The sequence below is a fragment of the Monomorium pharaonis genome, chromosome 2 (assembly GCF_013373865.1).
Source record: "Monomorium pharaonis isolate MP-MQ-018 chromosome 2, ASM1337386v2, whole genome shotgun sequence".
Lineage (NCBI taxonomy): Eukaryota > Metazoa > Arthropoda > Insecta > Hymenoptera > Formicidae > Monomorium > Monomorium pharaonis.
In genome coordinates, this window is record NC_050468.1 from 8907417 (window position 1) to 8921173 (window position 13757).

The window sequence follows — 13757 nt, forward strand, 5'->3', positions numbered from 1 at the left end:
TACCTTATTACCAAAACTATTACTTGTAATTTACGGTCAGCCTTGTCAATTTGTCTCAAATTTCATTTTAAAGCATTACGGGTGAATTTTTCAATCCGATGCTAATTCAAGTTTAGTTTCACTATTATTAAAACTTTGATAATTTAAAATATTTAATAAACTTTTTTACATTAAAGTAATGTAAAAAAGTTTAATTATTTCAACACTTTGCATACTATATAAAGCAGAGATGAATCTTTAAAAGTGTAAAAAAAATTCTTGTAACGCTGTAAAAAGTTTTCACCCAAAGTGGTATTATTTCAAAAATAACAAGTGGTATTCTAGGGTTAATAGTCTTTTATATAGAGGCAGGATTAAAAATCGAATCGGACTATTGGAATGGATTGGTATTATTCAACGTTATTCAACGCTGGCGGAACCGACAATTTTTTTCAAAAATTCTTTAGCGCAGGATATATAATTTTTGCGAGATAAGCGGCTATGCTGTTATTATGATAATGATAAAACAGTGTTCCACCGCGCCATTGCATCGCCTTTTGTTTTCGCATTAATTCGAGTGATCTCTGCGTAAAAACGTTCCGCGATTTCCCGGACGGAGATTGCTAGGTTTGCACAAAGTTTCGCACGTTTCCGTCCCGATCGTCAGCGCGTTCGCCAGCTAGAAATCGGCGGATTGATCGATCGCAGAGTTACGTGGCACCGTCGACCCGCGTGTGGCATTTGCAACTGCAGGCTACTGCACTACAATTTGGCGCGATTATTTTCCGCGTCGGCATACACATTTGCGCCGCGCCGAGAGACTCTCGGCGGCGTTATTACACATTGTGCCCCGGCACCGTTACACGTATGCTCACCATACGGCGGAATACGGCTAGCGCGAGATCCAGGTTGCTCGGCGACACGAAACGCATGGGTAATCGGTGGAAAACGAAAGCAACCTTTCCGCGACGACGCAACGCAATTGGATTTTGTTGCGTTGTTCGCGCGCAGGGAACGAGGGCCTCCGACGAAAGACTCGTTGCATGGTTATCCGAGAAAACGTATATATGAACCTACCAGTGCGAAATTTAACGTTTAATAAACAAAATTAATTTCACAAAGTAAAAAATTAAGTTGACATTATGCTTTGATTCTATTTCATGAGTAAGCTCTCTTCAAATCATTTCGTGATATTTATTGTAAGCGGGAGCTTTGCGAGAAAAGTAATCACTGCGACTTACAGTGATTGCGGTTTAATTATAATCTTTCTTTCCCGACTTGCTGCCAGGGGACGACGCGAGACAAATAAATCATAAAATATAAATGGGATTACATTAGCGTAAAATTAAAATTGTTATTTAAATTACTGCGATAATATATTCAGTGTTCTGTTAGGTGTTAAACTTGATTTTTGCTATTTCCTTTTTTGCTTAAAAACGCATTTATTTCAAAAAGTAAATAAACATATACATTAATCAAAATATTTTCCTTTGTTTTCTATAATCCTGTCTCAGCTTTTTGGCACAAAATTGGATCCGCAACGAAAGAATGAGCTGTCTTTTGAAGCAAGCCATTCATCTATCCATTTTCGGACTTCTCCATAATCAGAGAAGTGTGTGTTAGCGAGCACGTGTTGCGTCGATCGGAAAAGATGGTAATCTGATGGAGCCAATTCTGGAGAGTAGGCTGGAGGCGGCAGAGTTTCCCACTCGAGCTCCAACGGTGTTTCCTTCACCTTCTTTGCAATGTGTGCATTGTCATGCAAAAGAATCACTTTGCGTCAATGACTAGCTATTGACGGTCTTTTTCTCATTAATTCGTCGTTTTATCGGGACAACTGTTATAGAGGTCAGCTAACAGTTTGATTCGGTTGCAATAGCTCGTAATAAACGACATTTTTTTGATCCCTCCAAATGCAGACCAATGTCTTGTGAATGTTTTGCTTTGGCGTTGATGTTGAGGGTTTGCTGGGATTTATTATAACTTTTTTCACTTAAGATTATCGAGAAAAGTTTACTTTTCATCGATAGTCATTATAATAGGCCACAAAATACTTTTTTTTTTATTCTAGCAAACATTGCGATGGACACATGATTCGAAATGATGCTTTCGGATAACTCATGTGGCATCCATTTTCCTTCTTTTCCTCAACTTTTAAACGTTTGGAAACAGTCATTACACGGAGAAAATTTTATAGTAAAAATTACTATAATACGGTAGCAGTTTCGGACCATCAAGGATTTTATGATGATAATCATAGTGATATTTAACACTATCGATAATTTGGTAAGTGTTTGGCTTGGATTTTTATTTAATGTTGCACGTGGCAGAAACTAAGTTTAACACCTAATAAAACCTGATGAGTAGATGAATCGTGATCGTTACTTTCTTAATTATTGTATTTCAGAAGACGCAGAAGAATTCATGATTCAGCAAACAATCAGTTGCAAAATCCGTTATTCCGTTTGCGTGAAAGACACTCTCTTCTTTAACTGCGGTAGTTTTGGCGTTGGTCTCTTGCAGTGTAGCTGCAAGTGACCGTTATGAGAAACCGAAGGGCCATAACATCGCAAACGGGATCTTTGTTGAGCCATCATCTTCGTCGTAATAATTGTAGTTTCAACGATTCCAACGCGGCTGCTGATGGATGTCCGCAAAGTGAGCTATCAGTGGGATGCCACACGGAAGTATAATAGCGATCAAAGTACATAGTATCCAATGTCCGTAGTACGAGCCAGGCCTTTCATACAAGTACCTTTCGTTCCATACAAATTACAATATACGTTGCATTAAAGGCATTTAGGAAAAAAAATTAATGTGACATGTACATCGATAAAACATTTATTAAATTATAGTGCAAAAAAATTTTTTGTCGATAAACAATGGCAACTGATTCTGATAGGTTTTTTTCCCGTAGAATCCGAATCGAAAAATAAAAACAGTGAATTGGCTCTAGTTTTTAAATCAAATACAGTCAAAAGTGTAAAAAAAACGTGTGATAGGTTATTTTTTAATAGAAATACAACAGGAGATTCTATATAATAAAATCTATAAAAAAGACTAGATTAAAATATTGCATATGTTTACACAATTTCGAAACAGTATTTTGACAAACTTATAACGATGTCATGATTTATTTTACTTGTACATTTGAAAAATTAAATTAATAAAGTTTTATTAATAATTAAGAAAAATATTTTAACTATATTACTTAGAAATATAATTAATTTATATACAGGCTTACAGAAATGTGTAATATATTATTTATAAATTATAGTGCCAAAATATTAAATGAATTATTACACATTCAGCATGACGACATTTTAAATAAAAAATTAAACATTTTGAAATAATTGTAAAACATTTGTCTTAAATTTAGATTTGCCTAATACTTAAAATGTTATTTAGAAATTGTTTTCCGACTAAATTGCTGCATTATTATTTTTAGCGCAATTACTGCAAAATATTCGTTTATTTATGATGCTATTATTATAACATTTGCACAATGTATTTATCGAGGTAAAACCTAGTTTTTAAAAAGTGCATATGCACGCAGAAGTGCGTATATCTTATTAAGCGAAATTGTGTACTGGCAGTTCATATTGAGATTTTAAACTCGACATTTCTTTAAAAGAAATAGATTTATATATAACTTTAATATCACGATCAAGATCAAGATTATTAAGATCGAGTCCATTTGACAGAGATTGCATGAGATATTGGATGTGGCGCAGGTCGTATAGTGTTTCGAAGATTTCTTCATATCTCTCGTGATGCCATATCGGGTATCAAGGAAACTTGGTCGCCACACCTACCCGGCACATCGTCCCGTCGCGGAGCCGCGAAAATCTCCGCACGTACGCACGCGCCGATACCGATCGGCGTTATCGGCGGCGGCGATCGAGTGCGTGCCGAACGGGCGATTCGCTAAAGAGAACGAGATAAATAAAGAAAGCGCGAGGTAAAGGGATCGAGTGAGCATTATCCCGCGAGCCAAGGTGAAAGAACTGCCTTTTGCTTTTGCCGAAGATTTCAAAAGAGGAAAAGAGAGAGACCGGCGAGACACGAGAGAGCCGGAAGAGGGAGAAGAAAGGGGAGGGGAACCGGGAGAGAGGAAAAAGAGAAGAGAAAAAGGAAAAGGGGGTCGTCGGTGTCGATCGCTATCTGCCGGATCGCCGATCTCAGAAACAATAACGATCCTTCTGCCGGTGGTGGCTGAGGCGTCGGGTCCCGGGCGATGACAGGAAAGAGAGAGAGATAAACGTAGAGCCGGCGAAGGCGGCTGGACCGCGGGAGCGACGAGGAGAGAGAGAGAGAGAGAAAGAGAGCCGCGCGGACCCTGCGGGCCTCGGGGCCCCGGGAACGCCCCCTTCCAACATTAAATGCCGTATTAATGCCGGCCACGACCGGCCTGCCTCCACGACTGCAGCGGCGTACGTGTTCTCGAAACCGTTTCTCGTTCCTCCTCTGCGACGGCTCTCTACGCTCGTCCTCTCGCCCGTCGTCTCGCTCTTCGTCCGTGCCCCGTTCTCCTTCTTCGAACGGTGTTTTCGGCTCCTTCTCTCTCTCTTTCAAGCTCTCCTTTCTCACTCTCTCGCTTTCACGTCTCTAATTTCTCTTTCTCTCATCACTCCTTTCTCTCTTTCGTTCTCTTTTGCAGACGCAAAACCTCCTCTTTCTTTCTCTCTCTCGCACCATTACTCTCGTTTTGCTCACATCTCGCTTTCTTCCGTGCTCAAGCTTTCGCTCTCGTTCTGTTTCTTTCTCTCTCTCTCCTTTTCTCTTTTTGCCTCTCTCGTGTGTATTGTTGCACGCGCACTCGCCCCTTGCAGATTGATACATTTTCTCCTTATTGTCGTTCTTGCGGTCGATGTATAAACGGATGCATCTTTCGGGCAAGATTTATCTCTCTATCAAGTGGATCGCTCTCGGCGAGGGAGGTTCAGCGTCGAAGGGAGGGACAAAATATTCCGTCCTATCGGGACGATTTCGTACTCGGGGGTTTCGGATTTGAGAACCGTCGTCGATCTTATCGCGGAGACACGTAGAGATATTCGGGATTCCCTCCCTGGGAGATCCGATACCTGACTTTTGTTGCTCCGAAAGAGAGTGAGAGAGAGAGAGAGAGAGAGAGAGAGAGAGAGAGAGAGAGAGAGAGAGAGAGAGAGAGAGAGAGAGAGAGAGAGAGGAGTGCTACCGCGCCGGACGATTGCAAATAAAAGCAGGACGAGCTCGGAGGTGAATCGAGGATTCACGCAGCTCGTGACGATGCCGACTTCGGATTAAATGGTCAATTTAATTTTCTAATAGTTTTCGCGGCGACATCATCTTTCGCTTTCGTCTCCTTCGCATGACATAGAGCGTTCTACTAAGAAAGAAGAAAAGAAACAATGACAAACACGTTTATACAGCAGGAGAAGAAACGAATTCTCTCTCGCGTAATATAATTTTTGCCGGCGAGAAACCCGCGCGTTCGCGGTTTCCTATATATTTATATTCTCCTTCCATAATTTGCCCGACGCCTACGTCGATAGCGACTCGTAATTAAATATGTTCTCAAACGACAGCAACTCATAATTAAATATGTTCTCGGCGTTGACGTCCGCGCGGGTAATTAATCTTCTCTCCTCTCTTCACGGTAATATCTTCCTCCGCGTATACGAACGGCGCTTCTTTCCCTCTTCTTTTTCTTCTTATCTCGGAAAATCGTACGGCATATATTGAACGGTGCAAACGCGGAAGAGATTATTCACGGAAAAGCACATTTGCATACTCGAAAATCGAGACGCGGAGGTGTTACGCCAATGAGGCGTGGGTGTAGACGGCGGTCAGTAAAGTATTAAAGGACACGCGAGTCGCCTCGGGCTGCTCACGTACCCCGCCGCTCTCTCGCCTCGTGCACAAGATTAAAAAGCCCCCATTGAGCATGATCCCCGAGAAAGATAGAGACACACACAACGCACGAGTAAGCGCGCAGAAAACGTCCACCACGTTTCGATCGAAGGGGTCGAGCGATGGCTCGCGGGGTTCTCGCGGACGGAAAAATCCCCGCGTGACCGGAATAATGAAGCAACAGCTTGAAATCGCTATTTTGCCTTCGTACAATCGTATAGCTTCGTGTACTTTCTTCATTATTTCGCCTTCATTTCCTTTTTGATTTTACGGCGTCTCTTCTTGAGTTATATAAGACTCTATTTTTCCGGGGGAGGGGAGGGAAGGGAGCTTTTGTAACGGGAATCCCATTCAGTCTATTACCCTGTTTCCCTCCCAATGTTGTTTGATCAACTGAAAGAATAATGATTTCTTTCACTTACCTTCACGAGTTTGTCTCTAATCTCCCAGGAGAATATTCCCGGATTGTCCCTCTTTAGCTCCTCGATCCTCGCCTCGACTTCCGGCGTGGCCACTCGCGGTTTGCTCCCGCCGATCACGCCCGGGCGAATGGATCCGGTTTCCTGATATCGATTCAGGATCTTCGAGACGCACCCGTGCGAGACTCGGAGCTGTCTGGAGATCATACAAGGACGGACACCCGCGGCGGCCATTTCTACGATTTTCAGACGAATGTGATTAGGAAGTGGTCGCCCGTTGATGAACACTCCACCTAGCTGATTCATCCGTCCTTGTCCTATAAGAAGTAACTCTTCTATTAACGAGCAATTAATAGAATTTAAACTTTAGACTCACAAGTATTACGAGTATAGTGCAAAATATAAAGGTGCTTATATAAATTTTTTAGCTTGAATTAATTAAACATATATCGTGATTTTAAATTCCAAAGTATTTGTTGGCACAGTTTTCACAATTTCGGCTTTTGACATTTTTAACAACTATTGTTATGATTAAACTGTACTATAATGTGATAAAGAGGACCTTTCTCTACATTACCAGGAACGATTTTGTACATGATATAATTTCTTTGTGAGAGAAATAAGTGAAAGATAAATATGATACATTGCAGCTTGTCAATTTGTCCTGATAGGGCAAATTGATATATTACAATGTAAAGTATGTCGTTATCTACAAACGACAAATTCGACAAACATATTGAATTAATAAAAATATAATAGAAATAAAAAACAGAATCGCAGAAATGTATTTCTTGATTAAAGATTGTATCTTTGGAAATTAATTTATAATAATAAAATAGCAAAGGACTGTTACAGAAGAACAAATGTAAACTGTTTTATATGTAGCTTATTTCAATATAAAAGTATTAAATACAATATAAAACATTTACAATATAAAACAGAGTTGAAATTGATTGTTCACACATTTTTTATTCGTGCGTAAGCTTACTTTAAATATGAGTCAACATTTCCCGTTATACATCTGATTTCAATTATTTTGTAATAAGATATTATTGTTATTATTCAAAATAACGTGTCGTATAACAGAAACTATTTTTTCAAGCTAAAGAATATCAATATGAATTTTCGTCCTCTTTTGAATCAGATTAATTTTTTTGATTGCAACATTTGTTTAATTTAAATAAAATTTTGGAAATATTTATATCGTGGAAGAGATATTTTGTGATAAATATTGCGATAACATTGTTTCTTTTGCGTAAACAAAATGCAATGGTAACTTTTGCCTCTTATGCAAATGAGCCTTGGTCCTCGTTTACATATTTTTACGAGTATTATTTGGTATGAGAAGAGATAAAACAAGTTTTGTCAAAGATTGTTGACTGGGACAATAAACATTAAATGAATTATTCATTTCCTTCGGCAAGAATTGTGGAAACGCTCTGGGAATCGTGATTTTCGTTGGAAAAACGCGGGACGAAGGTAACGAACGGAGCGGAGGAAACGCGGTTTCGTGAGCGGTTTCCCGCGCAATTGCGGTGATTGAGCTTGAAATTAGGAAATTAGCGGCGGAATCGGACCGGGGCGCAAACATGAAATCAGATAACAGGAGCGACGTGCGCTCTCATGCGGCTAAGGATACCAAAAACACGGCTAACAGCCGTAAAATTGAAGAAGTTATGCGCGCGAGGAGGCGTGCACCGGGCCGTTTCCAGCACTAACGAGTATAAAGCCGGGATCGTTAGTCGAATTAGCCACCCTACCGTACGTGACATTAGCTCCCGTATCATCAGGCCATCCCGGGTAAACGCGCGCGCGGTAATGCCGCAACGCGTAATTACTATGTTTACGCATTACGGACGCTCCGTGTACACAGAGAGGAGAGACGGGTAATTATAATATATACAATCGCGCGCGAGCATCCGGAACGCTGGAGTCTTATTGTTAAAAAAAATTGTTGGAATCTGCTGGTCAAAATCCTTGGACCGGTAGGAATTCCTTTTGAAAAATTTTTTCGACTTTTGGGGAACAATATTAGCAACGGTAATCGTCGCCTTTGTTACGCCGACGACACCTTCTTGGACTTCCGTTTTGGACGTCCCGCGGTGACCCGTCTGACAAAAATTTCCACGTCTATTGTAATATAACTATGGCGTTCATATAGCAGACATTTTATTTTAACAAACGCCTTATGTACGTGCTTCAAACTGTTTAACTTTCTAGAAGTAATCTTATTGTCATTGAGAAACATTTTTTGACCGTACTTCAAGATATTGTAGTAAAAAATTTCGTTTTATAGTTCATTTTTCTTTTTTAATTTTTTTATGTCTACTCTTTCTGGTGATATATTTAAGTGATTGATGCTACGTATGGCATTTTTCGTTTTTAAGTACAACTAAACTGCATAGATCGAATATATCGGTACATTTTAATTTTATGTTTATAAAGGAAAAAATGTTTTAGTCTCAATTCTATAATTATTGTCTCATATAAAAGTATATAAAATTTTCTTAAAAAAATTTGTTAATTTTAAATAAACATAATGTAGTTTTATCGAGAAATGTATGTTTATCTTTATTCAAAAACAATTCAAGTGTAGAGGAAATAATATCGGACAACGAATAACAATATTTTCAAATTAAGAATTAAAATTTTGTAATTATTATCTAACAATCAGATTGTACTTTTTAGATTATTGTTATATTATTAAAATAAAATTAATAAAATAAATAAATAAAATAATTTGCTGGAATTTAAATCATCTATCTTTTTAAAAAAGTTTTATATTTTAGAACTTAAAACTTTCACGGCCATTGTTTTGCTTATATATGAGACACCAATTGTTGAATCGATACTAATTCTTTTTTATGTACTTAGAAAGTGAACGTTGCAAATATGCAACGCTAAAGTTAATGTAATAATTCGAGAAAAATTGAGGATTAATGCATGCTCAATAATCTCTGTATGTAAATTGTAACATGCATGTGATGCATATTGTAAGTTTCTACATTTATTTGTTACCGTTTTAAGTAACAATTTCTCCAAATCGAGGAGATGGTATCATTTTTCGTCATTCCTCGAATTGCAATATCAATTAACATCACGATATGTGCATTATCTATTACTTTTAATGATCTGATTGCTAATTACCTGCTTAGCGAACAGGATATATCGTTTCGACAATTTGCGGTTCGTGTTACCGCGATGCGTTTCACACAATGCGCCCGAGGGAAAATTGTGTCACGCCTAATAAGCACCCGTGTCCAATACGTGGCACGATAATATAAAATGTAGATTTGTCTTATTCAATTTCGAAGCGCGAGCTCGCGTTAAAGATGAATATCAATTAAATGACGGCGAAGGGGAAATGTGCGGCCGGGCGCGGCGCGAACGCGCGTTACCGTTTAATTTACGATGGGGGATCGCTCTCGCTTTGGACAGGATTGATTTATCAAAATCACACGGCGGTGCGATCGATCGAATGTGTGCTAATGGCGATCGTGACTGAATTTAATTAGCGTCTTAATAACCGTGCATGTACGTGACGATTAAGCGGCTACATTGTTACCGACGTGGCGTTGCGTAAATTATTTAATCGCGGTAATAGAATTTTCAAATGCGACGATTAACGTCGATGCGATCCGACGCAAATACACCCTTTTACGCGCGCCGTTATTATCGACGCACGAACGCCGTGTCAGAGAGATCGCACGCGATCAGATAAGATCTGAGAATCGCAATTAAGAAATGCAAATCGCGAAACTATATTCCCATTAAAGCACTTATATGCATTACGATAACCGGGAATTGTATTTGAGCAGCGTGCAGTTGTTAACTTTCCATAGTGCCTAATTAATTTATTTAAAAAACGAATTGGTAATTATGCAGCAGCTTTGACCGTCTAAAAATCATGCGCTTTTTAAATTATTTTAATTCTCTTTATCTGCTACTCATGAGAATTTTTAACCTTATCACAAGATAGAAACGTACTTGAATAATCCGGGAAAAATATAATTGTTATTATCTTCTCGGATACTAAATGTTAAACCTTTTGAAAATGTTTTATCAGTACTTGAAAGAGAATTCTAGTATTACACGCGTGTTTGTCATTCCGTTCCCAGCGAAAAACAATAATGAATTCGACATCAATTCGACGTCGAATCGACATCGAAATGATGATTTCGATGTCGATTCGATGTACTATTTCTCACTGAGGTTAATGCAATTAATACAATTCTGATTCAATTTGACGATCGTGGGTAATTTCAAAGTAAACCAACCTTGGAACGGATATCCACCAAAGATCGGTCTCATCCCGCTGACGTCCATGCCGGTTGCGGTTTCCGCTGCGTTATCCGATTGACACAATTATTCTCACACACACACTAACAGGTAAAACTCCACTCTTGCCACTCTCGAGTCAGAAAGCGTTTGCTCTTCACGCTCGCCACTCGCCCCAAAAGAAAAAGACTCTTCGTCGAGCATCCAGATCCAGAGGGAGTAGTGGTCGCGCGTTTAGGTCCCAGGTTCCAGGTAGGCACGAATGGTCAAGTGGAATCTCCCAAGAGAGAAAGAGAGCGAAAGGAGAGGGGGAGAGGAGGGGAGAAAAAGAGCAGAATGGGAAGGAATTGGAAGGCTCTACCGAACGGAAGAAACAAGTAGAACGCGACTCTCCGCAGGTTCTGTGGATAGGGGGTGAAGTACGCCGTACGCCGCGAAGTTGCCACGGGATGCCCTCGTTACACGGGGGAGGGCGACGTCGCGATCGGGCACGTTCTTGCGCCCGGGAAACAAGAAAACGAATCGGCAAAGCACACGTTGCTTTCGTTACGAGGGGTACTGCGGCAATAACGTGTCAGCTGTGGGGTACCGTGTGTCCCGTGTGTCTCTCCCTCGAAAGAGAGAACACCGAGGGGGGCTCACGTCCGCTCCACACGAACGGAGGGTAAGAGGGGAGGGGGAGGGGGAGGCGAATCCGCCGTGATCTCGCTCGCTGGGACTCATGATACCAGTGGGGTCCCACTGCCTGGCTACGCCCTACCACGTGGTTGGCAAACGAATGCCGCACAATGGGCGGCACTGCCCACGGGGCCGCCCACGGAACGTGTCGTCGTGGAGGATCACGTCTCGCGTGTATCGCTGCTACTGATACGCGTATAGTACGCGGAGACACGATAGCACGGCGGGCGAAGTGATTGCCGGTTGTTAAATGAATTTTTCGAGTGGAACGCGCCGCCGTTTAACACGGCGAATTTGAATCTTGGGTACGGTCCAGCGGTGTGACCACCGTCTCACCATTGGGATGAGATAAAAGGTATACTCCTTTCACAACATAAATTTGAGAATAAAGCAACGAATCTCCCAAACTCTAATGCCACATTTATTTTCGTTCTCCTTTTCTTCCGCGATGTTTTGCATTTTTTTCTAATATATATCTTCATCAATAAATTACACGTGGAGCTTACTTCCATAAATGCTGTAAGTGTATTATTTAACAACTATGTCCCTCGAAGTTTTTTCTGAGCCATTTGAGGATTTTTGGTCATGAGATGCTTTCTGTTGTACCTTAGAAGTGTCGGCCGCCGTCGCGCTTGTCCAAAATGAAGAGATGAATTTATGACGGTGACTGGGAATAAAATAATAATGAACGCATAATGGGCCCCGGTTAAAATTTTTACGAAGAATTCACTTCATAAACGCGCCTGTATACCTGCTTGTAAATCTGTCCCCGTACGGTAGCAAAGTCCTGGGAAGTCAAAGTTTGTTTGAGCGCCGGGGGGTCCCCTAGGACTGACTCAGAACCGTATGGATTTCCTTTTTGGAGGACTCTCGAAAATTATTGTCGCTGCAACGGACACGAATGAAGGGAGCCCGCCGTAGGTGGCTTACAAATATTGTGCGTTTCGTTTCATCAAGTTCAAGAATCGACCAAGATTTACAGCTGATCAGCGAGACTTTAGAGAAATCACTCGGAATAAGTTCTGCGGATCAACCGAGAAATCAGTCTGTGAAGGAATCAAGTCCATGACTAATTTAGATTACAGAAGAATAGCTTCATGATAATCATGATGTGACATTTAAGTCTGATTAAGCTGCAGAACAAACGGGAAGTCAGGATAAGAAATCCGTTGTTTATCGTGAATTTTTTAAACTTTTATTGTATTTTTTATTTTTACTCTAATAAAACTTATTTATTATTTAAATATAATTATGTGATGTTAAATATGTAAATTTAAATCATTATTACAATCAATTTTCGAAACAATATTTTTTATTTATACTACAATTTTTATAGATTGAAGAAGTACGCCAGCCTGTCAAATAAAGGAAAAAGAACTCGATTGAATTGATAAAACATTTGGTTATCGTTAAACAACTATTTGTTTTTTAAGTTTGAAGCAATATTAATTATAAGCGACATCTAGAAGAAACGACTACATTATGTTCACTTCGATCGTAAGTAAGACATTTTTAAGCTTGTCGATAGATTTTCAAGCTGATTATATCGATGCTGTTTCATAATAGGTAGCCAAGAAATATTGCCACTCCTGCTTGTACTCTAATCCGTTTTTTTCCAGCGTTACTCTGCCATTAACACCAAATTTGACAAATTTGATTGGATATGTGCTACCGGTGACACAGCGTGGAAAAAATCTTTTTGACAATTAACCGACGGAACGGAGCGTGACATCGCGCCAGAAAGAAGTTGCGAAGACTCATTCGTTCCGTGAATTTTTCCGGGAAAAAGTAGACAACGGTTTCGCCTCGACAGTTTTGTGTGACATTATTTCACGTGCATTGTCTAGGGGCCGGCCAAAAGTTGCTCTCGGGCTAAGGTCGAGTACCGCTGGGGAGCTAGGCATCACTTTTGGATTTTGCAGAAAAAAAAAGTTCGAACTCGATTGGTTTCCTGCGACAAGGTCGACACGAACGAAGACGAGGATCGTGGGTGCGATGGGGGATGTCAGGTAGCACGTTGTAACGCGGAAGAAATTGATTTGCCGAATTTCAAAAGTCTCACGAGGCTCTCTCGGCCGGATTTGCCTTTTGTTGAAGATTGTTGGGAGATCTTGTCACAAACGGCGTCTCGCCTGAAGACGAAATTGCCGCCGTAGTAGTAAAGCTCTTTCCTTCGGTTTCTCTCTTTCTTTATTTTCTTCGATCGGCAAGCGCTGATAGACGTGATGACTCCGTCTCGGTCATTTTGCAGCCAAACGCCAAAATGTTTAAAGTTCCTTCGCGTCTAAGTCGCTCGATGACAGGAAGCAGATTTCATGTAACACCTCTTTTCTCCTCCTTTTCTTAAGAATGTAGAATTTAATTTTTTTTATATTTACACAACACTACAAGAGGTTTAAAGAAACTTTTGAGAAATGTCGAGTTTCATTAACAATTTCAAAGATTTTATTTTTTGTACGACGGCATTATTGTCACTGTGAATCACGGATACCGGAGAAACGCATGATCGAT

General features: G+C 40.2%; 1 protein-coding gene across 1 annotated transcript in view; it reads right to left on the minus strand.

The window, feature by feature from the left end:
* Positions 1 to 11055, minus strand: part of LOC105830075 (protein gooseberry-neuro) — a 32156-nt gene extending 21101 nt beyond the window's left edge. Inside the window, exons 1-2 of the mRNA XM_036283025.1 lie at positions 10568 to 11055; positions 6294 to 6607 (exon numbers count right to left, since the gene is read on the minus strand). Of these exons, the coding sequence (XP_036138918.1) occupies positions 6294 to 6607; positions 10568 to 10616 (363 nt within the window). The 5' untranslated portion in view covers positions 10617 to 11055. The remainder of the gene's footprint in view (positions 1 to 6293; positions 6608 to 10567) is intronic.
* Between the last annotated feature and the right edge of the window lie 2702 nt (positions 11056 to 13757).